The 24,414-nt window shown below is 41.1% G+C and overlaps 1 protein-coding gene across 1 annotated transcript in view; it reads left to right on the forward strand.

Annotated features, from left to right (window-relative positions):
* The window catches only part of SORCS3 (sortilin related VPS10 domain containing receptor 3), a 268,925-nt gene that overhangs the window by 68,930 nt on the left and 175,581 nt on the right, over positions 1-24,414 (forward strand). The window contains exon 2 of the mRNA XM_036385525.2: positions 13,362-13,429. Within this exon, the coding sequence (XP_036241418.1) occupies positions 13,362-13,429 (68 nt within the window). The remainder of the gene's footprint in view (positions 1-13,361; positions 13,430-24,414) is intronic.

Here is a 24,414-nt window from a genome sequence, read left to right on the forward strand (position 1 = left end):
CACAGGTGTTGTACATGGGCTGCAGTTTGCTTAACATTGTAATCCGTGTCTTCTAAATTGTTTTCATAGAGCTTGGCCAATAAAATTACAGGTTTATTATGTTCATGCAGATCTCTTGTTTAATCAAGAATGCCACACGTGCTGTGAATGCAAAGCTGTTCTTGAGAAGTTTGTGAAACAAATTGGCTTTATTTTCCTTTATGTTTAAATGTAAATACAGTATTCTTGAATGAAAAGGGCTTATGGCATCTGCAAGTGCTTGCAATAGCTGTTCAGGAGTGCTCTGTGCTATTCTGACTGTGGCATTGCTAATCTGAGGCATCTAAAAAAGCCCGAGATAATTTATTGTCTTCTTTGTTGGTAGGGAGAGGAGGGAAAAGAATGCAGTGGAAATAATTAAAAATCATTATGTATATCTATAAATTATATAATACATACATATATAATGTATGCATGTGTGTAAAAGGAAAAGTAAAAATAAGATAATATGAGATTCTGTTGTTTTGTTTTAAGGCATTGCTGGCCTCCAAGAGCTAGGGCTTGTAGAAAACCAAAATGCAACAGTCCATGATAACTTGAGCTCTGTGATGCAGTGGAGGACACTGGTGCTCTGACAGCTTGGTTTAAAGCTGAGCCCCTGGTGCCTGTTTTAGTGCATCAGTTTTGTAATGAGAGCTGCTCTGGCTGCAGGAGTGTTGTGAGGAGCTTGGAGCTGTTGGAATCAGTCTTGTGCTGGTGCAGTCACTAAAGAGATCTGTATCAATTTCCATTTGAAAGACTGGACTGGGGAGTATCTTCATTCTTCTGTGTTGTACATGTGAATTTACAACAGGTTACACTGTTCCAATAACTAGGTTTACTGACGATTATCTTTGGAGCTCTTGCTGTCAGTCCTGATGTAAAAAGGACCCAGAGAAATATTTCTGTTTAGGGAGGTGTTTTATAAGAAGTAGTTTGTAGATGATCATGTTAGTGAAAGGACAGTCATAAAACATCAGAGGCAAAAATGAACCTTTGGATTTGTTCTTTAGTCTGTCACAGGTACTAAAAGATGTGCTCACCTTTTCCTCTGTGTGCATCCTGCAAGGTAAGACAAAGAACCTGTACAGAGTTGATACACTGATAGATGACACTGACACTATCTACTTGAATCAGCCCTCTGGTCCCCACTGTGCTTCAGCCTCTGGTGATGTTCAGAGCTCTCAGCTTTTGCCAGCTCAACTCTTTCTCATGAAAAGCATATTGCTCCTATGACTTCATGGTGCTGACAAGGACAAGACCTTGTGGTGTGACTGGTGAGGGAGAGGAGAAGGGATTATTCTGATGGTAACCAGGGCTCTTGAGGCAGTAAAGAGAAGAAGAAAGTTTTTACAGACCTTGCAGAGTGGCCATTACAGATCTTGTTTAGTCAATTTGCATTTTTACTTTTAAGAGCCATTCCCTCTTATGTTCCTCAAGGGGCAGAATGATTTTTGGAAGCTTTGAGAAATTTCTGGCACACCACATAAAACATTCCAATGCAGGAATAGTCAGTGGGACTATTGATGCTCTTTAGAGCCCTTCTGCAGTGATGGGTGGTTTTGATATCTCAATGCAAGGTGCAAGATAATCCTATAGCCCATGGATGTGAAATTCCCTGAAGGTCATCTGGAGACCCTGCAGAGCTGCAAAGGATTTTCAGAGAACATGAAAATTCCCCCTTTTCTACCTCCAGATTTTGGGTCCTAGATGTCCTTCTGATGGTGATGCAGGTACTAGAAGAGCAAAGCCACTGAGCCTTCCTTGTCATACATGAGTAAAAAGGCTCTATCTCTTAGAGTTTAGCATCCTAGATCTTGATCTTAAAAGTAGTCCCAGTTTAAATGTCAGCAGTCTCAGTTGTCATAACCATGATTCTTATAGGAGATTCTTACAAGATAGTGGCTTGATATGAAGAATGTGCTTCAATTTCTCTGTCTCCTGGAAGGCATGATTCTTTCAGGTCCATAGAAATAATTTTTTAGATCCCTAAGTAAGGAAAGGAGAGAGATCTCACCGAGTCAAACCTTCTGAAAGTTTTCTGTTGAAGTGAGGGTTGCAGACTGGAGCCAGTAGGTGTCTGACCAACTGTCTCTGGGCCTCAACCAATTGCAAAAGGATTCCAAATGTTGATAGAGCTTTGGATTTCTGCAAAGGTGATTTGCCTCTTTTCTCTTATACAATCCGTGTACATAATGTAGAGCTGAACTTCTGAGTTTCCTACTTTTACAGCTTGAAATTCTCAACCATAATGTTGCATTAAAGGAGATTGGAATTCAAGTTCCTCTATTTTTCTCAGCTTTTTTTTTTTTTTTATAAGTAACAGAACACATAAGTCTGTAAGAAAAATTGCCCTTGACAGCTTCAACTGTGCTGCTCCACATCTCCCCATGCAGGCATTAGCACAAGGTATTTCTAAAGTGGGAAAAACCCATTTTCTTTCTTACTAAGGTCAAAACCAGATGAATGGATTTTTTTCTTAAACACATTCTATCCCCGCTTTGAGCTATTGGACTGACACTAAAAATTGCAATTGTATTGTGGATCCTCAAAGATTCCTTCATTTTCTCCCACCCCACCATGAGCTGGTGCCAGTCTTTCACAGGAAAATTTTGTGAGAGCAGGATGGGGGGGGGAATTTATTAAAAGTTTTAGTGCTGAGACAGAGGAGGTTGTTATATCTGGCTGGCTCAATGTGGTGGATATCCACAGAGGAATCATTCCCAGCTCACATTCTGGAAATACCTAGTGAGAGAGGTTTCATGTAAGTCTGCTTGGTTAGGCCCTCCAAAGGAGATAACATCCTGGCTCCAGGGGTGCTTGGAATGAGCAAGAGCTGCTCTGCACAGGAGCAAAGATAGGAAATTGCCCAGACAGAGTGTGTTTTCACAGCAACATATGAAAATTCACAGATGAAAATAATTTGGTTTACTATTTAATGATACAAGATAATATAGTAAAAGATACAAGAAAATAATAGTAAAAAGCTACTTATACCATAAGTAGTTCAGCCATTGTAATGATGATGAAATGTGTGCACATGAGAAATACAGAATAAAAATAAAAACAATAAAGGTGATTAAAATAATGAGTAAAGATTATTTCAAAGGAATATGAGTAGGAAAAGGGGCTTCTAGGGCAGAGTCTGACCTTACCATAGTTGAGCCACTAAGTTTTAAAGTAGATTTTGTTGCCTGCAGATGAGAACTGCATAAACAGAAGTTCAAGGTCAGGAGAGCGCAGTTAATTGGACAGACCACGTTTTTATTACCTTAATATATAGGATAATCAGATCATTTAATTTTTTTTAATCTATAATAATGTAAAAATATGTTAATTGGCTATTTAGCACTCAAACTCTTGCTTCTGACCTTTTGTCTGTCAAAAGCCCTGACTTGTGCTTGTCTCTTACCTCAGGCACTGTCCTATTCTGTGTGTCCCACTCAGCCTGACTGACCCAAGTTGACTGTGATACTTACTCATATAATCTAAATGATCACTTTTTTCTTGTTCTTCCTGTGATGATTCTTATATTTCACCTTCCCTGTTTAATTATAAGTACTCTATGTATGCATATTTAAGATGTTGTGATTACATAGTGAATTCGTACAGGTGTTCAAAGTGGGTTCTCATGTGTGGTGGAAAATCTGATTACTGGATGTTGATAGTTGCAGAACCATAACTCGAACAAGTTGTGCATTTTGCCCTTTTTCCGTCTGTGCTACACTTGACATTTGGCAAACTGCAACAATCCTTCTTTCCCTGGGCTGCTGTGAGGAAGGAAACGAGCCCAAGTCTGAGGTGCTTGGATTTGCAGGAGTGGAAGGTCTTTTAACTGGCCACTAAAAACAGATGGAAGGATTTATCTCCCAACAGGTACTTTGTTTTCTTCCATGGTAACATCTGTAAAACTCCAACTCTTGGACTGGTTCTCCTGTGCTAGCAGTGAGGCTTTTTCACATGAAGTAAGCCTATGTAGGCATGAGGCTAGAGTGGAGACTTTAACAGGATATCTACTCCATCTTCTGTCCCTGGGGAGAGGGAGAATCTCTTGCCCATGCACTGATCCATAACAACTGTTTGAGATGCTAATTGGAATCTGAAGAAGATCACTCATTTTTATATATGCACATATGCAGGGGAGAGGTGAGAGGGGCATATGTGTGAGAGGAGTAAGAGTTCCTGAGTAGAACCTGGAGTCCAAAGTGGAGCAGCTATAAGCAGCCTGAATTTTCTTGAAGAATTACCTTTATGAGAACTTTTTTTCCCCCCTCTTCCTTTCAGAAATGCCTCAGACACAAAATTTCCCACATAGTTTAGCTTCTTTTATAGAACCAGATACTCCTGCCTTCAAGAAAAACCCTTTCCTGTCCTGGCACTTGATATGATCTCAAAGGGCTATGTTCCCTTACTTTTTCTTTTTTTTTTTAATTAAATTGAGAAATGGAGAAATGTCCTCTGAAGGTAGTGTACCCATACTCGGAGTTCATGTCACTCCTTCTTTCCAGGTCTCCCAATGTCAGAAGCTTTAAATGGCCCTTCAGCAGAAATCTGACTGACTCCACAGAGATAAATTGCTGCACAAAATCTGCTGCTTTGTGGATGGTATCAGGAGATAATTGGAATAAGAACTGAGCCAGCAAAGTATCTGGGGCCTTTTTTCATTTTCTTCTTGAACTTGGAGGTGTGCACACAGCAGCTTTAAAAGGAAGACAGAGAAGGGACAAAAGATAAAATTAAAGTTTCCAAGGCTTTAGAGGGGGGCTTCTTAGCAAGGGGGAAGAACTGGGATATATGATCTAGTGTGGGTTGCTGAATCAATAGAAATAAATAATGAGTTCTTTGCTATCACCTCTTATAAGGTATGATAGGGGACCCTTAAATCATATCACTACCTGACAGGAGAGATTGTATTTATGTTAAACTGAGTTACACAGAGATAAAACTCAGCCTTCTGTTATTTTAAGCAATCTAGATGTCTTTTCTGGTGGGAATGTGTATTTATGTGCAGAAAAACCATCCTGAAAAGCTAGGAAAAATTCTGTAGGGCAAAACTGTGCCTTGTCAGGGGGGTGGATAAGATAATCTGGGGAGTATTTTCTATCTCTGACTTCTCTGACTAATGCTACTCACAAGCTGCTGTTAGTGTTGGTGTGTCCACCCTCCCTTCCAGTGTGTTTATTCCTAATTACCACACCTTTTCCAGATACTGTCTCCTGATTCTGTGTGGCTGATAATTGCTTTTATGTTACACAGACATGGACACAGATGCACAGGAGTGTGTGCACTCTCCTGCAGCCTCTGGGACAGGATCCAGCTGCTCTTTAAGGACTGCTGTAGGAATCTCATTTATTTCTTTATTAAGGAGGTTTTGCACAATTGTAATCAGAGTTACATTTTGTGTGTGTGAGTGTGTGCACTAAAGGTAAGCATGTGGATATGCAGGACATACACTTGCTGAAACTGAGGCAGGATTTGCCAATTTTATTTCTTACTCTCTTGGAAAAAATGTTGCATGAGAGATATTGCCCAATTTTTAATGTGTAGTGGAGATGAAAGAGGCTTGTGGCTGACTTGCAGCCACTATACAGCTAGTGGCTGTGAAAACCCTCTCTTTGGTTGATAATTGCAATGTCTGCCTTGGGAGGAGGAAAATCAGACTCCTTTTCCCACATTGTTGTAAAACATTATAGTCCAATTCCTTTTCTGAGTCCTGGAGTCATTAGTCATTGCCTTGCTGGTGGGGTTATTCAGCTGCATTCACTGCCACAGCAAGGATTTGTATGTGCAAGGCATCTCTGAACATATCCTAAATTACAGTCCCTGTACAAAAATGCCTAAAACTAAAAGCATGAAAGACTCTGTCAGATTCAATTAAAAACACTTTCTAGATTTGTGAGAGGCCAGTAAGGTAGATCCATGACTCTGGAAGAGGTGTCTCTCTGTGTTTATGCTGGTGGGTGCTGTTTCTTTGACAGACTGGGCTTGCCCTTGAATTGCCAAGGCATCCAAGGGAACCAGCACACAAAATTCCTGCCTTGCTTTTGCTTGTAAAGGGACAGGAAGAGAGAGTTGGGCTTTCCAGATCTGGCTATTTCTGCAAGGCACTGTAGTGGTTTTAGTTCTGGGTTGTTTTTTTTTTTTTTTTTTTTTGCACCCTCAGATTCTGTTCATTCAGTGCAAGTCCTGTAAATGGGAATTTCACACTGCTACTTACATCTGGAAGGTGCTTTTGTGAAGATAATGTGATCTGTCTCCAGCTGTGCCAGTGGGAAGACTTCTGCTCTGGCTCCAGCCCATTGTGGTGCCTGATTTATATTGAAAGGGAGGAGGGCAGGGGACAGAAGGAGCCTGCTGTGGCAGTTTTCCCACTGGAAAGTGATAAGCAACACAGGCAAAAGAGGATTAAAGGCAAATATCCTCCTTTTAGTTACTGGTTCTTGTTTTGAGGACAAATTTGACAGTCTCAGCTGTTTGGAGATCACAAGTTCACTGGAACGTGTTTTGCTTCTGTGTGTGATCTTGGGATTTGTCTCTTTCAATTTCAGAGGGCTCTTTTGTCTGCACTGCCTGAAGCCACCCACAGATCATTTTCGTCTCTCCAGAGATTAAAAAAAAAGAAAGAAAAAAAAAAAGAAAAAAAGTAAGGAAAAGTCCTTTGCTGCAAGCTTAGTTGGCAAAGCTTTACTCTTACAGAAGTGCTACTCTGATTTCCAGGGGCAGGATTTGGTCTGTGTTTGTTGTCAGCACCTCTGCTGGTTTTTTATTGTGTCTTAGGATGTGCTATTCATTAATTCCTATTATCTGGAGATAAATTTTCTTCAGCTATGCTCACCAGACTGGGGAAAAAAGGGGAGTTTGGTATTTAAGGTGTATGTATTCCTTTTTAGCTAATCATTCTCTTACTCTGGGTGAACTCAGATTGGTGTTTTTTCTTCCAGATGATGCCTCTTACCTTAAATTATCAAAGTGTGCTGAATTGGATTCTTTCAGCTATGCTGAATTCCTCGATGGACTCTTTTTCAGAATAAAGTAGTCTTTGACTTTTCATATGTATTTGCAAAGTGGATTGAACCCAAACTCTTAAAAGTTTATTTGGAATCTTCTTTTTGAGTGTTCCCATGTAGAGAAACACTTAAAATTTCACTTAACCTCTCTTTGCCTCCTCATCAGTAAAACAAAGATGCTATTACTTGCCTTGTTTCATAGTGGTGATGCTTGCAGAATCTGTTAACACCTGTGGGATTTAAATTCCTCTCCTGGGAGCTTTGTAATAGTTCTATATGCTTCTCACAACTGGAGATGGCACTCTTGGGTATTGGCAACTGCACTCAGACCTCCAGTGGAAATGAGGATGGTGATATTGCATAGTGTGATCACTCACATGCACACATAGATTTTTGAGGCTGTATTTGTGTGAAGAGATTTTGATGAGACCAGGGTTATTTAGTGATTGTTTTTGAGAATCATGCTACCCTGACCCAGGAAAACACTAGTACTGGAATAATTTTCCTCAGAGCAGCCTGTGCCATGCTGTGTTTTGAATTCTAGCTTAAAGCAGTGCTGATAGCACATCAGTGTTTTAGGTGTAGCTGAACAGAGCTTCTCAGTGCCAGGTTGTCTGTGCCCACACAAGGAGGAGGTCAGAAAGGTGTTGTGTTCCATAGAATATCATCCTCAGCAATAGTAACTGTGTTCTAAGACTCATTTTACATTGGTCTTTTGGGGAGGACTGTCAACAATTTCCCCAATATCACTTGTTTGTATATTTATAGTTTCTTCCCTTTCCTTGACAAATGGCCATGTCTTTGTCAGGAATTACAAGGTTTTTTTCACTTTTGCTTTTCTGGCTTTCTCCTCCATCAACCTGGGGTGGGGACAGAGTCAGTTCTGGGTTGGTGCTTAGTTCCTGCTTGGGGTCAGCCTACCACAGTTTCCACTTAAACACAAATATAGATTAAACTTTTAAATTGTCCTTTCCCCATCTTTTGAGTGTTTGTTTGGGAAAAATTAGGCTGGTATTGGTGGCTTTTGACAGAATGAGCTTTGAATGAAGTGATTGCATGAAAGAGTGCATTAGAAATTCATGCTCATGAATGTGCATGTCCATGTACTTGCCAGTCAGTCCAGCTGTAGTTAATAATCTTGTGCCTTGAAAACCACCCACCACCACCAAAAAAAGAAACCCAAAACAAACAAACAAACCCCACAAAAAAATCCCAAATAAGAAAACATCAAGGACCTACAAATATAAGTGCTGCTGGTGTTTAAGTCCCAGAGCATTTTAAGCCAATTTGTCTTTGGCTGTGAGCATTTTTACTGACACTGGTTCCCACTATCCTGTGGTTGCTCACATTTGAAATTTACTTTTTGGGTGCTGTAGCTCTCGTTTGGATTGGGGAATGGCAGATGGAAATTGCAGACAAGCTTCCTGTGCTTGGCTTGGAGAGTAGAAAATGTTGCAAGCATCGTGGAAATATCTCTGTGGGCAGGAGACAGAGACCCCAGTGTGCCAGAGCAAGTGAGTGGAGAGCTCTCATTTTTCACATGTAAATTTGTCTGCCCTCTTTCTGCTGTGCTTTGTGCTGCCTACTGCTCATCCCTGTACTCTTTATTAATTACACTTGGCAAATATGTGCTCAGGGCTACTGATGAGTTGTGTTAATCTCTGTGCTGATACAGCAGGATCACTGAGAGAAGAGATGTCTCGTGAAGTGAATCAGAGCTGGCCTGTCAGATGTCTGTCTGACATCTACTTTGGCTGCTGTGCTCTTCTTCACTGCCCTCTCTTGTCTCTAATATGAATGTCCCCTCACACAGGAGTGCAGGGTCTCCACACAGCCTTGGTGTGGTGCTTTTCACTTGTTCTGAAGTTCATTGTCAACCTGCTGAAGGAACTGCAGTGTCTTTGCACTCTTAATTTGTGGGAAACAGGTATTATATATTCCACTCTGGGGTATATGCAAAGTACTTTGCCAGTTTAGAATTGGCAAGATCTAGAGCTGGGTTTAATGAACTGAGGTAATTTTCCTTCGTAGTAAAATTTTATTGGCATGGAAGATTGTTACACCACCAAACACTCTGAAAAGCTTCTGAGTCCTTTTGTGATTTGTGGGCTTGGAGATTGCTGATAATTGACTGAACAATAGGGATTCCTTCAAGAATGTGTTTTTGAGATGGAATGAAATGTGGGCTAATATTCCTGGTTGTAATTTTTCTGCTTTCATACCAGCCAAGTTGGGTCAAGACTCAAGGCTGCTGAATTGGACAGTTTTGGACACTTGCTGTCTCTTAATTTAAAGAAGTGGTCCATCACATTAAATCTGGATTTAGTGGTTTAGTATGCTATAGAGCATTGTGTCACGATTCCTCTGTGCCAGAGGCTCTTAATCTGTATTGAAGTATAGACCATTGAAGGTAAATGATTGACAAGTGTTGGCATTTTTTTATATAAGCCTTAAAGCAGGGTATTTAGTAGACAGTGAAAACAACTCCAACCTATATGCAATGTGGAGATGCATGTGTGAAAAATAAAGCACATAAGAAAATTCTTGTAGAACTGGAACAGCACTTCTTTCCAAAGAAAATATATTTTTCCTGATTATCCTTTCTCCATTCCCATTTCTGTCTACAAAACCAAAACAATTTGTTAAATTATTCAGGTCATTAAGTTTCCTGTAAGCTCAGCTTGAAATTGCATTTTCTGGAGGGATTGTATTGCCTTAAGGGAGCTGTAATTCAGCCTCCCTATTTCCACATTCTGTCCTGCAGACTCTTGCCCTGTTTTTTCATTCTCAACCAGCTGAGCTGCTTGGTGTCTCAAGGGACACCTGCCCTGGGGTGTCCTGGGAAACACAGTGTAGTGTGTGGAGCCTAGCCTGCAGGAGATGAGGAAATTTCATATCTGAGCTGCATTTCCTGAAGTGAAAAGTACGTTCCCATTGCAAAATGCAGTTTAACATTGAGCTGACTTAGAATTAATTTTGGAAAGATTGGTTTGATGAATAGAAACAGCTTAATTTGGCACTATAAAGGTGTTTTCTTTATTTTGATTAAATAATGCCTAAGTGTAAGTTTTTGCTGTTTCTGAATTGCTTGGAACTTAGTAAGTTTGTATTTCTTTTCCCTAGAGCAAAATGTTTTAATTTATGTTGCAGAGTGGGCATTTGCTATGGGGTGGCAATTCCAGATTTCTCTCAGTTCAGGGGAAGAAAATGTTTTTGTTTTGAAATAGTGCCTTAATTGTAAAATCTCCAGTTTTCAGTAGAATTCAGCTTGTAAAAAGAAAAAACATCAAGATTTTCATGCAAAATTACACTGTCGTGGAAAAAAAAGTAAATTGTTAGTGTTCACAAAAACAAGAGGAGTCTCTTTGACTACAAAGCAGAAATTGGAATCAAATGTCTCAGCCTGAGTCAAGGAAGGTCTTTCCCTTTCAAATTTTTCTTTTTCCTGTCGGAATTCACTTCTGGAAAATGTACTATTTTGTTCCATCCTTTTTCAACTAAAGCATTCAAACAACACAATGTCAGAAAATCTGGTACTTTCCCACATCTGCCCCTGCCTGATGTTTCTTCTCAGCATGGCTGGGGCAGCCTGATGGTGCCTCAGAATATCCTCTGGAAGGGTTTGATGTTTCCTCTGCCGAGCTGAGTCAAACACAGCCCATGAAACAGCTCAGGATCCAGCCTTGCCTCTCAGGCTCTCGTCTGTGTCTCAGCCCCATGGTGGTCCCTGAGCAGCTGAGTTTGCTCTGTCGCAGTGTGTAGGGAAAAAGTGCTTTTGCAGCTCTTCTTGAGAAGGTTGTGTGTTCAGACTCTCAGATCCTCTCTGGTTTTCAGACTCCCAAACCCTTAAAAGAGTGGTCTTTATTGAATCTGGAGTGTTTTTTTCTCAAAAGTAAGTGAGAGCAGAGTGGAAGCTGCCTGGTTTAGTGGTGTGGGAATGTTGCCTGTCCTGGGCTCATCTGGTGAGTGATTTTAGGGACAGGTTGCTGTAGGTGTTACCACTGCCTCAGGAAACTCCTGCTATTTCCTGGGACTGCGTGTAAGACACTGCTCAAGGGATGCTTGTGCTTTCCATGCATCACCAAGTAGAGATGGATGTTAGTCAGTCATGCCGGGCAAAAATCCAGAAAAGTCATACTAAACAACATGCTTTTACTATGAATTTATACCCAGAAGCTGAGTAGCATTCAGCCCACTTCTGTAAAGCTGCTGTTATCCTGGGATTTGCAGGGTCATAATAGATAAGTGATGTATTCAAAAATATAGGGCATAGGAGATCTGGGGAGAGAGACAAAGAGCTGGGAGAGTATGGATGCTGCCTTTAGTTTTAATTGCAATTTAGGGTAGCAATAAGGGTAGAATCTGTTGAAATTTGATCAAGACACAGAGATTTTATTTACAATGTTTAGGAATAAACCCAGAATCCACTGAACTCAGCTGTCTTCAATGTGCTTAGACTTTGAAACTCAAAAACTTTGTGAAACCTCACCCCAGCTGCGAGCAATACGAGGGGTACAATTTCAGGCAGGGCAGGGCTTGTGCCATAGTGCTTGGCTTCCTAGAGAGCCTTGAGAGGAGTGCTGGCTGAGTGCCTGTGGGATTGTAGGAAACATCCTAGAAATGTCATTCTCATTGGGTTTTAGCTGGGAGAAGGCTGCCCTGCTGGGTGTGAGGGGTGGAGGCACACAAACCATCCATCCAAAGCTTGGTTGCTGCAGCTTGCAGCTGGTTCTTCCCCCTTTGTATGGGAAGATGTGTGCAGGTTTTAGGCTGCATTAAAAAGGATGTTGGCCTTATTTCCCCAAAGGGTAGTGTTGGTTTCAGCTGACATGGACTTGCATATGCTGAGTCAAATCTGCCTGGCAGGTTTCTTTTCACACCCTGCTGGAAGCAGCTTGGCTATTATCTTCTTCCTAAAGGTCTCTGCATTGGGAAATAAAGGGAAAAATGCAATAGGGGATGGTAAAAGTGAATCAAGGAGAGGAAGGAATGCTTGGAGCATCTATTCTGAAGTCATTAAGATGGGCACTGAGTGCATAGTCACGTACCAAGGTCCCTTACAATTTGAACAGGTTTTTTCCTGGTATTATGCTGACAGTAAACGAGTGCTGCAGCAGCTGTGATATTGATTAATCCTTTGGCATTTTTCTGCAAAGCTTTAAACTTTGCTCTCTCTCTCACAGCTGGAGCAGATGTGAGAGAAGCTGGCCTGTGTTTGAATCCTGCAAGGAGGAAATGATGCTGAAATGTTAAAATGGTGCAAAACAAAAATGAAGAGGTGCCCTGGAGCTCTGCCTTGAGGCTGGTCCTGTAGAATCCAAAGGAATGAACTGTATGACATCAGTTATGCTAAAAAAGCAAGGAGCAGATTCTCAAATGCTCTTACCTTCCCTCTATTCCCTCAGCCCACGTGAGCCTGGGAGCTTGCACAGAGGCTCCCAAGCTATCAGAATGCATAACTGCCTTTCTGGAGAGAAGGACATTGGGCAATGTAGCTTGTAGCTAGGAGGATTACATTTACCTGTGAAATCTCAGGTCACAGCACCAGGTAGATCAGAGAGAAAGTGCATTCCTCTGTGGTCCCCCATGTACTGCTCAACTCCCTCTCCACCAGCCTCAGTTTTGCAGGGGCATGACTCAGGAGTGTTTTCTCCAGTAAGTCAGTGAGTCCTGGAGCCTCTGATGGTCCTTGGGCACTAAAGATGCAAGTGAAGGTCTGTCTTGCTCAGTGCATAAGCAGAATGTCACACTCCGTGTCCCTCTTACCGCTGTGGGAAGGTGATGGCTTGTAGGAATTCCCATGCTCTGGAGTCAGTGACAGCATATGGAGAAAACAAAGCTGACTGTAGGCAAGATGGATTGTTTTGGTGGATGGGGATCTAGATGAAAAAAACCAACTTGCTAGTTCTTTCTGTGCAGACTGAATAATTAATGATAAAATGTTGAGAGACAAAAGAAATTGACTGTAATTTTAGATTGAACTATTGAATTAACAAGGGTGCATTTGATTCCATCCCTGAATTTGAATAACCATAGTTGCAGAGAGGTCAGCTCACAAAGTCTGATTAATTCCTGGTGGCATGTTTTATTTCAAATGCAAAACATTTTGGGATTAAAATAAGTGTTACTGGTTATACAACGCACTAAGCTAATGATTTCCCATTTTATTTTTTAAACCTACTTTATCCTATAATACTGCAACTTTAATGGATAAATGCTCAGCTCTCCTTTAGGTGGTTTCAGATGCCCCGTGTATTGTTACAAAATCTAACATCAACCTTTTTTTTTTCTCCTCTTTTCCCTTTCTCTCTCACTCCCTCCCTTTCCCCTCTCTAGGTGATTCTCATTCTGACAAAGCTCTACGACTTCAACCTGGGGAGTGTAACGGAGAGCTCACTGTGGAGGTACGTGGAACATGGAAATCACAGCACTGTGTCTGGGGCTGACCCGGGCTGTGGGCATGGGGCAGTATCTGAGCTCATCACAGGAGGAGCTGGGAAAGAATCTAGACAAATGGGACAGATGGAGCTGCTCTTTGGAAAAGGGATGCAAGATTAGAACACATTCCTTTAATGAAGTGGGGTCTGCAAACAAGAGGGTTTCATCATGTAATGGCACTTCCCTGACATGCAGAGCAGCTTGGTTCCCTTCTCACCTTTGAGTCTCCTTCCTCTCTCTACTGTGAGGCTGGCAATGAGAACACGCTCTATAGATGGGTACACACTTGCTAGAACTGTGTCTGAGAAGGCATAAAACACAGTGTATGACATAATCTTAGCTGATCCTTGTTCCTCACCCCTGTGAGCTAAGATGGTCATCTTGGTGGTGACTGTGTGTTGGGCTGTAAGCAGAGTAGCTGCTGAAGGACTGGAGGTGCCATAGTGTCTTCTCCACTGTGGATGTACTTGGATGGTGTCACATAGCTACCATGTTCCTAGTCTGGCATGGGAGATGGACTGTCCTGCCCTGGGGAAACAAGTTTCTGGACAGAGTGTGTGTTTGGAAGTGTGTGTCTGCATTTAAAATAAAGAAATAACTTTAAATCCCCTCAGTCCCCAAACTCAGCCCTATAAACAGGTCAGTTCCTTGATATTTGAAATCACCAAATTCTTTCATCCTGCCTGTGGAGTGGTATGCCTTTAACAGAATTGCTATCAGGTGTTTTTTACCCTAGGTACATTAAAAAAAAAAGAAAAAGAAAAAAAGGCAGCCAGGGGTGGTGAGACCAAGTGCTTTGTTTTAGATTTACCTGGTGTATTATAGCTATTGTGAAACCTGCTCAAGGTGTAGTTGGTGGAATGGTCAGTGCATTGTAGCCTCTGCTTACATGTGAGCCCTTCCTGGAAGATGGTCTCTTGTACTTCTTTCTTCACAGGTGATTTAAAAGCCTCTGTTTGGAGCAGGCTTTGGCCATTTGCTGTAGGTTTATTCCTGTAAATGTATTTAAGGGTTAATTATTCAGTAGAGCTCTTGAAACTTCTCAATTTGAACAGTACTTAAGAAGCCTAATTGCACTGCACCATGGTAATCTGCAAAAGTATAAATAACCATGGAGCTAATAAGAGAGAACAGTCATTTCCACTTACCCTGGTACTTTTCAAGGTATTAATGCCTTAAAAAACTTTTGCCTCTTTACTGTAGCAAGTACAAATGGCACAGTGATTGTACTTTAAGTGTAATTGCCAAACAATCTGCCCTGCATAAATAATGTAACAAACAGGCAAACCTTGTCTTTATCCTGAGCTTGCAGCATCACCTGAGCTCTGCAGAAAGGTAATAGCAGCACCCCTTTTTGGAGGCTTCCCAAAGTGATAGAAATGTAATTAATCATCAATACAATTAAAGGCATCCAGCCCTTGGTCAGCGGGGAAAACTCAGGGCTTTGTGGGAGTGTGTTTTGGAACACTTCTGCAGCTGCTCTCAAGTGAAATAGGGGCCAGTGGGGGCCTGGAGATTCAGAGAGCTTGAGAAGTTAGAACTTCTCAGGTTCTTTCGTAAGTCTGTGAGGAAAGCTCAGGGTAAAAGCTAGCAGGTAGATTCCTGGGCTCTAAACCTTATTTTCTGCTTGGAAAATTCAGGCATAAGCCATGTTTTACTTGACAGGGTAGTGTGGAATCTTGGAGAGCATCTATGAGTTTCTCTGCAAAGGACATTGTAGAAATGCAAATAGATACTAAGTGTAAGAAATAAGCCAGAGAAATACTCCTTTTCTTGGGATTTCCTGTTCTATTTGCACATTCAGGCCCCTGAATCTTTCCATTATTTAAATTGGTGTTTTTCAATATTTTCTTTTGGTTTTTGAGACCAAAAATTTTAAAAGGAGGATTTGTCTTTGCAGAATGAATGTAAGCCTCCTGACAAGAGGTTTGCTTTCTTTAGATATTTTTTGTAGAATCTTTGAGCCCCCAGACAGATCACAAACTGAATGCAATTTCAACTGTGTATCAAAAGATGATCTGTACATTTCCAAGGGGTTTGGCTTTTTTTTCCTCTGTTATGGAAATATAACTAAGCCAGGAGCCCTGCCCATCTGAGCTGTGGTGCTGTATGATATCTATGCTGACCACTTGGCAAATACAGTTGCCTTCACAAGAGAGGAATGTGGCTTTTGTGGCAGAGAGCAATGAATTACACAGCAGAGGATGCTGAGATAGAGCAGAGTGCAATGCAATCTCCAAATACCATCTTGCCTCCACCTGCTCCCTGCATCAAAATCTCCTCCTCAGTTCATCCTGGGTTTATAGCATGAGAGGCTTCTTTTAATGGAAAACTGAATTGCCATATAAAAAGAATTTCTAATCCCTGCATCTAAATACAAAAACAAGTAAATCAATAGGAAAACATCCTGAATGTAATTAAAAAAGGCAGTGAGAATAACAGAAGAAGAGAGGAGAATTAGAAGTTACATTTGAAAACTGCTCCTATGTCAGGCTGGTATGAGCTTAGACAGTGGAAATTCTAGTCAGCATTTGAATGCAAGAACACAGACATTGCTCTAATATCCAGATTCATGCTTCTGGGGCTCAAACAATCACACAAAAGGTCTTTATTGCTACTGAAGCAGCCAGCCTTGAAGCAGCCAGCTTCAAGGAAAAAACACACACCCACACACCCCCTCTTCCTTGTGAATGCCACATCTCTTCTTCATCACAGGAGATACCTGTCAGTTGCGGTTTAGATTTTTGTTTTTCCCACTGAGTTGAGTGGAGGTGATAATTTTCCTCCTATGAAAGGAAGCTACTTTATTGCTACTTTACTATGCTTGTGATGGTGTGAGTTGTTTATGAATTTCTGGAGAGATGTCTTTTTCATAGGTCAACAAATATAACTGTAAAAATTATTTAAGCTTTTAGACATGCAAACCCTTCATCAGTTCTCATTGCCTAGTGAATTATCTAACTGTGTAGTAAAGAATCCTGCCTGCTTTAAATTAAAAATGAATTAAGGGATGGCCATATGCTTTCCATAGAATTTTTTTTCACCCCACTAACACCTCTTCTCCATCAACAAAAGGAAAAAAAATCCCTTTAAATCTGTAAACTTACATGGTTTTGATTTGAATTGCTGTTGGAGCACCTCTAATTCCCAGACTCTCTGTAGGCCAGTATCCCTGCATTAAACTTCATTGTCCATGAGGAACTGTAAGCATACAGGAGTGATCTGTATGAAATATGAACTCTCTAAAGAGTAGGTGCCAGGCTCCTCACAGGAATTGTTAAGTTGTACAGTATTGAGATAGGGTTGTGGGAACATTTTGGATAAGTATTTATAGTTGATATTGTACTATTTGAAATGTTTTCAGCTGTTTCAACCAGTATGTATTGAGCAGTTTCTTTCTGCTAAGATAACTGGAATGAAAGGTTTTCCATTGTTGCCTGCTTTAGTATTCAGGAATGTATTAATTTATTTTATTTGGATTGCAGTAGCTAAAAAGACAGCTTCCATCTCAAGGAAATTCTCAATCTCAGGTGAAGACAGAGACAATAGGGTGATGCAGAAGACAGGAGAGGCACAAGTGAGCAAGGAGCTATTTGTGACCAATGCCACAGCCATGACTGCAACACATCAGCTAATTGGGCAGTGGGGAGCAGTTTAGATTTTCTTCCAAAGTGCAAGCACTTGCATGTGTCAGCTCTGAGTCCCTGCTACCATTTTACCCACCTCAGATGGGTCCCCTGGAGTTCCCCTCCTCTGGCTGTTTTCCTGGCTAAATTATCTGATTGTACATAATGCTGGCCCATGCATTAACCCAAAATTGTGACTAAATATTTCTGTTTAAGAGGCCAAAATGCTTATGAATGCTTATGAAGAAATTTATATATATATATATATATTTTCCTGTTTATTAACCAAGAAATTATGTCTCCATGGCAGCAGTCAAAAATCCCCAAGCATTTTTTTACTCTTGTGGCTGCTGTGCCTAAAGAGGTTAGTCTGTTGTCTCAGTCTCTTTGTTGAGTTAGAAAAAAACCCTTTCAGCTTTTTTAATAGAGGCAGCTGCAAAATGCAGCAGCTGCAGCCCTAGTTTGGAGCAGAGAGGGGTAAAACCCCCCCATCTTGGTTGCAGGCTGCCTCATGTTGTTCATTGTTGTTTCATTCAGCTCTGTTTGAAATATTAGCGGGCTTCACATTGTTTTCTCCCATGGAATTGCCTCTTAAGCCTCCCACAGTCCCCAGAGACCCTCAGAATGTGCCAGTGTATCTCTAGCATTGCAAAAATTTCCCAGCTCATGCTGATTTCTGTGTCCTAGGTTTGTTTGTGGCATGTAGAGCTGGCTTCATAGGGCTGCTCTAGGTGGGAAAGGGTAAGTGTGGTGTGATGTGAACCTTATCACTCTCTACAACTCCCTGAAAGGTGGTTGTGGTCAAGGGGGGGTTGGTCTCTTTCCCCAGGCAGCAGTGACAGAACCAGAGGACACAGTCTCAAGCTGCACCAAGGGAAATATAGGTTGGATATTAGGAAAACATTTTTCATGGAAAGAATGATAAAGTTCTGGAATGGCCTTCCCAGGGAGATGGTGGAGTCACCATCCTGGATGTGTTTAAAAAAAGACCGGATGTGGCACTCAGTGCCATGGTTTAGTTGAGGTGTTAGGGCTGGGTTGGACTCGATGATCTTTAAGGTCTCTTCCAACTCACTGATTCTGTGAAGTGCCCTTTTTGGGACCTGAGGCTTAGTCTGGTTGCTCCAGATGTAGCAGCTTCTTAGACTGGTGAGTACAGAAGTCAGGGATCCGGAGATTGAAAAATCTTGACTCAAATTTCCTTATCATCCCCTGTGAAGCAAGCTAAACCTGAAATAGGTCATGACAGAGCTTTCTTAAGAGTGTTTCTATGGTGGTGTCAATACACTGTTTAGGCTGCATTATGAATGGTAAATTCTGGTTTGTGCCACAACCTCTTGTTTAGTACTGATTTGGCTCCACTGGGCCATTGCAGTTTTCTTGGAGTTTGCTGTATTGAAATGCAGTCTCCATGACCAGCAGCTGACATCTCCTCTCAGTATTGTCAAATTTGATTACATTTATAATTTTCCACTTTTATGCTGATGACATGCATCTTCGATATGTGCTATTTTCTGGATGATTGTATTCAGGCGTAAAATTAACGGAGCTGATTTTCAAAGTAGTAATGCTTCCCATTATTGCATCTTCTTTGGCACTTTTTAATAATGCTGCAAAGTGCAGAAATCCTGTGCTGATGAGGAGAAGGGGTTCTTGTATCTGCAGTGAGCCTCCATCAGGGCCTTGAGGGAAGGAGCCACCTGTGTGTGCAGGCAGCCTGATCTCTCTTGGATTTGAAAACCAGGGCAACCAAAAATTTGGCATCTCTACTGTTGCTTTTGGCTAGAATGTATAAATAACTTACCTTAATGATGGTGAGTTTTTTTAGGCTATGGGAGCCAGCTATGAAACTCTTTGTGGTTGAGAGCTGTTAGGTGCAGACTATGTTTGCTGAAGAGCCCAGGGGATGGGGAACCACAGCAGATGACCACAGTGCGGGATGGCAGTTGTTCCTCGGGGCTCCCAGCTCCCAGAGTTGCAATCAGTGCACACCTTCAGCAAAATCCCAGAATTATGCAGTTCTTAACCTCCAGTACTCTTGATGATTAGTTGTTTCCCCACAGTGGGTGGTCCAGTTCAGCCTGGTCCAGTTCATCCTGGCTGGCAGTCATAGATGTCACCTTGGCATGGGAGCCACACTGGAACTCTTTGGGACTTGCACAGTAACTGCATATTGGCCCAGCTGCTGCCAAATGAAAATGATGGCCCTTAGTTTAACAGTGTGATTTAAACAAATATTTAATTGTGGATGTCAGAAAATACACTGAAGGGATTGTTCAGATTTGCTTGGGCTTTGTGTAGCTGAATGGGATGAGTCATGGTAATTAAAGAAAAATGAATTTAGGAGTTGAGCAGAATTAACCATAGGTTTAGCCCTCCTCAAATGCATCAGAGCCCCAGGTAGTGTCCAGAGCATACATTCTTTCCAGTTAATACTAGAAGGAGATGCTGTCATTACAGCAAAGGGATAGTATGAGTTAAAGCTGTTTTAAATGTCCAATAATAAAAATTATTTGGCTTATCTTAAATTCAGGGCTATGCTTTAGGATTAGGCAAAATCAGTAATAGTAATGAAGATAAGACTTCCTTTTTTCAATACTTAATTTTTTAAGTATAAGCTTAACTTCTGTAGAGAAGTTTCATTTGTCTCCTTCCCAATGTTTCCCTAGCCCTGTTTGTATCCCACAGGATTTTCCAAAAAGAGCATAATAATGTTCACACCTTTGCTTTCTGGTGGTTCCTTGCTGTAATTGTGTTAATTTTGCCTCGGAGATGGTGGAGACCAAGGGGGCCACTGCAAAATCATGTAAAAAGTATTATCCCAGCATATGAATCTAAAAGCCTTTGTACGTGTCTTGGAGGGTGTGTGGTTTGAAGTCCCACCTTTGCTTATTAAGATGTCTTAGTCCTCTTGTTTCATGAAGCTCATTTGTCTTTTGTGAGCCAGCCTGCTGACTGATCCATTTGTTGTGTCTCTTAATTGCTTTATTAGTGACCTTTCTGTGGGGGTGGGATGTCATCAGACAGGGGGCCTTTTGGATTTATTAATTTTTTGTTTGCCAAGAAAGCTCTGAGACTAATTGCCAAGACTTCCCAGAAGATACTAGTTTACAAATTTTAATGACAGTTTTGATTTATTAATGTTCTACCCCCTGCATCTGCTCATCCCTATTCCTTGGTGAAATTCCTACTGAATTGGAGAGAATGAATAAAAACAGAACTGCAGATTGTAATGGTGTTTTGGATAGCCTGCTATTTTAAAAATAAATGCCCATGTTTTATTTATTTATACCTGTGAATCTCTGAAGAGGTAAATGTTGGCTTTGTCTGCGTTCTGCCCCAGAGCCTCATTTAGGTGTTGCATGGTGGGAGCACAGGGGTTCACATTTTCATGTGCAGGTAACACCTGTCTAACCTGTGCTACACATCCCCGCTCTGTGCCCCATTCACACAGCTTTTGCAGCTTGAAAACAGGGCTGAAGTTGTTGATGTCCAAACGCGTGGCTGTGAGAGGACTGGGCTGGTCACTGACAGTGGATGCTGCCGATGTATTTGGGTGGGGAACGTGCACTTTGAATATACCTAGAGAAGTTACATGTTTGTACATATGTGTTGATCTCATAGCTAAAACTGGGCTACTGGAATGGTCCTTTTAATAAGCAGACCTGGGAACTTTTGGATACATCTTGTTTTCTGGCTGAATACAGGGAAGCAAAAAGAAAAGGCAATTCATCAAATTCCTAACTTTTTGAAGAAATGTTTTTGGAATGAAAGTGGAATTCAAAAAAAAATGTACAGAGAGAAAAACAAGCTGTGTTTTGCTTTAATTTTCCATGATTCAGGTAAGAGCCCCAGACATCTCTCCTGAATTATATATATTCTACAAAAGAGCTGCAACAGGAGATACTGAGAATCTCTCCAGGGAGAGACTCATTCTAATCTTATGTGTGGAAGATCCAAGTTCAAGCCCTTGCTCTGAATAAGTATAAAGGGAAATGCTTTTTTATTCCTCAAGTAATTACATTGTGTAACTCATTGCTACAGGATGCTGTGAGGCAGAAATAATAAAAGCATAAATGGATTTCAAAAGGGGACTCAGTGAATTAATGGAGGATATTTCTGCTGGTGGCTGAATAACGTAATAGTGTTTTATAACAATGAAGGAACAGACAAGTCTACAGGTTTTGGATCAGAGTTGCAGAAACATCTTTTTTTTTGTCAGCTATTTGTCAGCAAAGAGCTCTCATGCTTTAAGTATTCTAATGGAATTGCTGGGATTGTGCTGGAGATGTGATATTGCCCAGTATTTTAGCGAGTTTGGGATCTGGAGATCTTTAAGTCCAGAGAACTGGATGACAGACCCTGGGAAGAAATCATGCTGTCTTTTGTCTCTTTAATACACTTTCCCAAGAATATTCTGTGGCAGATTAACAGGTAACACAAATATTTGTGATTTGGTGTGTCTACTGTGACCATCTTATTCAAACAAGGGATTTGAGTCCTCTGCATCACAGGTGGGCTCTCCATCACTTGGTATCTCTTGGATGTTACCACATTTTGTAAGTAAAGGTGTTTCATTGACCTGGAAGTAGTCTTTGAAATTGTAGTTTGAAAAAAAACCCAAAAAAAACCCAACCCAAAATTAAAAAAAAATAAAGCCTGATCAAAAATATCTTTGGTATAATTTAATTTTAAGCTAGTCCTTTTAGATGCTCAGCTGGGTCAATGGGCACTTAGACCTGTTCTGATCTCTAGTCATTCCATTCCAGAAAACTAGATAATAAAATAGGAAATTTAGGGAATTTAATGCCAAAAGATATTTCCAGTGTAGATTTATAAGCATTAGTAGCTTGTGAACTAATGTGTGAACTAATGAAATTTGTTTGTGGAAAAAAGTGTTCTAGGAAGCTGGAAGAATATATTTGTCCCTGTGTTCTCAACTAATATATGTTATAATTATTATAGCTTTTCTGTCCTTATTGGTGAATTTCTTTGATTATGGCTCCTGAAGAAAGGAGACATCCTATCTCATCAGCAATGAATTTCGAGCTCTGGTCATGTTCCCAGGCATTCAGTTCTGGGGCTTTGGTGGAGCAGGTCAGAGGAAGCTTTGCCAAGAGCAAATGTGCTTTTGAAGCCTCACTGTCCCTATGAAGTCATCTTGTCAGGGCTGGCAGGTAAAGTGTGTTTGTAGTGCTTTGCCTACTTGTTTAGAAGCAGCAAGGCAGCACTCAGGAGGGAGTCTGTAGCCAAGAACCTGCTGTTGCAGATCCTGTGGGTGTTGTGACTGTTGCTGCATCAGCAGAGCCGCACCTGTTAACAGGAATTGGCTCCTCCATCGCTTCTTTTATCGTTTGGAGCAGCAATTCCACTGCTCTCCTTAAAGAGCTGCTCCTTTTGTTGAGTTATCTAATCTTACATTCTAATGAGATCTGGATGTCAACTGCAAAACTTTTTGCAGGAAGCCACACGTAAAGATGAATTTGTTTTGACCTTACTAATGTCTTTTTCTGATCACTCTTTGCTGTGCAGAGGAGTTTCGTTGGCACAGATTAGTAGGGAATGCATTCAATGGGAGTCTGTGCCAGTAGTAATGAAAACCACATATTAAATTTGCTTATAAATATGCAAATAGATAAGTGAAAAATAAAACTTTCTTAATAAATTGCATAAGAGTTTCTATACTAAGGTCTCATCTACTAGGATTGGGAGAGGAGGTGGCCAGAAAAGGGTATGTTAAAAATCTTAAAATGTTATGTGTTCTGGACAGGGTCTCGCTAAAGTGAGTGGGTAGAACATCTCATATGAGGAAAGGCTGAGGGAGCTCTTTAGTCTGGAGGAGGGAAGGCTGGAGTGGGACTGGTGGATTGCATCAATGTGTGAAAGTTCCTCAAAGCTGGGGGAAAAGAAGATGGAGCCACGCTCTTTTAGGTGTCTGCCCAGTGACAGGACAAGAGACAATGCATGGGCACAAACTGAAACTCAGGATGTTCCCTCTGAACATGACAGAAAACATTTTTTACTGTGTAAGTGACTGAACACTGGCTGAGGTTGTCCAAGGAGGTTGTGGTGTGTCCATCCTTGGACATATTCAAAAGCCATCTGGACTGATCCTTGGCAAATGTCTTCGAGGTGGCCCTGTTTGAGCCGGAGGTTGGATCAGATGAGCTCCAAAGATTCCTTCCAACTTCAGCAATTCTTTGGTTCCAAGAAGAGTAAAGAAACATTGACCTAAGATTCAGAGCCAGTAGAAGAATGTGGATCTCAGGACAATATGTAGTTAATCTGTGCATCTCCTTGCTGGAGCCTGGTTTTATTCATGTTTGAGGTGGGTTCCTAGGATCAGACACAAAATCTTTCAAGGATTGTAGTACATGCACAGACTTCATCTGTGGTTCAGAAATTCCCTGGCCTCTGATGAGTCAGACAGAGATAGATACTGCCACGTACTGTCCAAGCAGCCAGGCCTGCATAAGGAGCCCTAGGTTCTTGCCCAGAACATTTCTGTGTTGGTGCCACCTCGTGCTTGCTCCAGTGCTGCAGGGCAGTGCCCCTATCCACACTGAAGATAGGCTTTGCATTGTTTTACAAGATGTCTCTTGAACCAAGCTGGTTTTTTCCTTGGTCTTCTCATCTCCTTCCTCCCTTGGCTTTTCTGTTCTTTCCAATTAGGCTTCAGATCAAGCAATAAATCTTGGATGCTTTGTACAGCAACTTGTAGAATTTAGTACTTTAGTATTTCAACATGGTTGTGTCTGTTTATATTGATGTTTTATTATGTTATGGTGGTTTCTTTCTTTTTTTTTCCCCCCAAATGCACTGCCATTTTATAATGGCTATAAATAATCATAAGGATGGAGAAAAGCTGCTAAAAAACTTGCAAGAAATCCTTCCATCTTTCTTTCAGTCTGGTCTGTCTCTCTTATTATGTCCATGGTAGATTCATTAGGCTTCTAATGAAGTTAAAAGTGCCCATATGAAGTGGTCCCTTCTCCAAATAATATTTACAAAGGGCTACATTTCCCCAGCCTGGAAGGCAGCCTTTGATTTATTTACTTACCACATGTGCTTCATCTGTAAAATCTGTCAGCCAGTTCTTTTACAGTATATGCCTGTGAAAATGAAAGCTCTTGTAAACTGCTAGATCATGGGAAGCTAGTGCATTTTTACATTTAGGATTTCTACCTCTGAACTGTAAAAGACTAGTGAGGCCTTTCTGTAACCAGATTGCTAGGCCTTGTTTCTGGGTCTTTGAAGGCCAGTTACTTTAGAAAACTGACTCCATAAATATTAGTAGTCAGTTATATCCAGTTTTCCCTGAAGGT

Source organism: Molothrus ater, chromosome 8 (assembly GCF_012460135.2).
Source record: "Molothrus ater isolate BHLD 08-10-18 breed brown headed cowbird chromosome 8, BPBGC_Mater_1.1, whole genome shotgun sequence".
NCBI classification, from domain to species: domain Eukaryota; kingdom Metazoa; phylum Chordata; class Aves; order Passeriformes; family Icteridae; genus Molothrus; species Molothrus ater.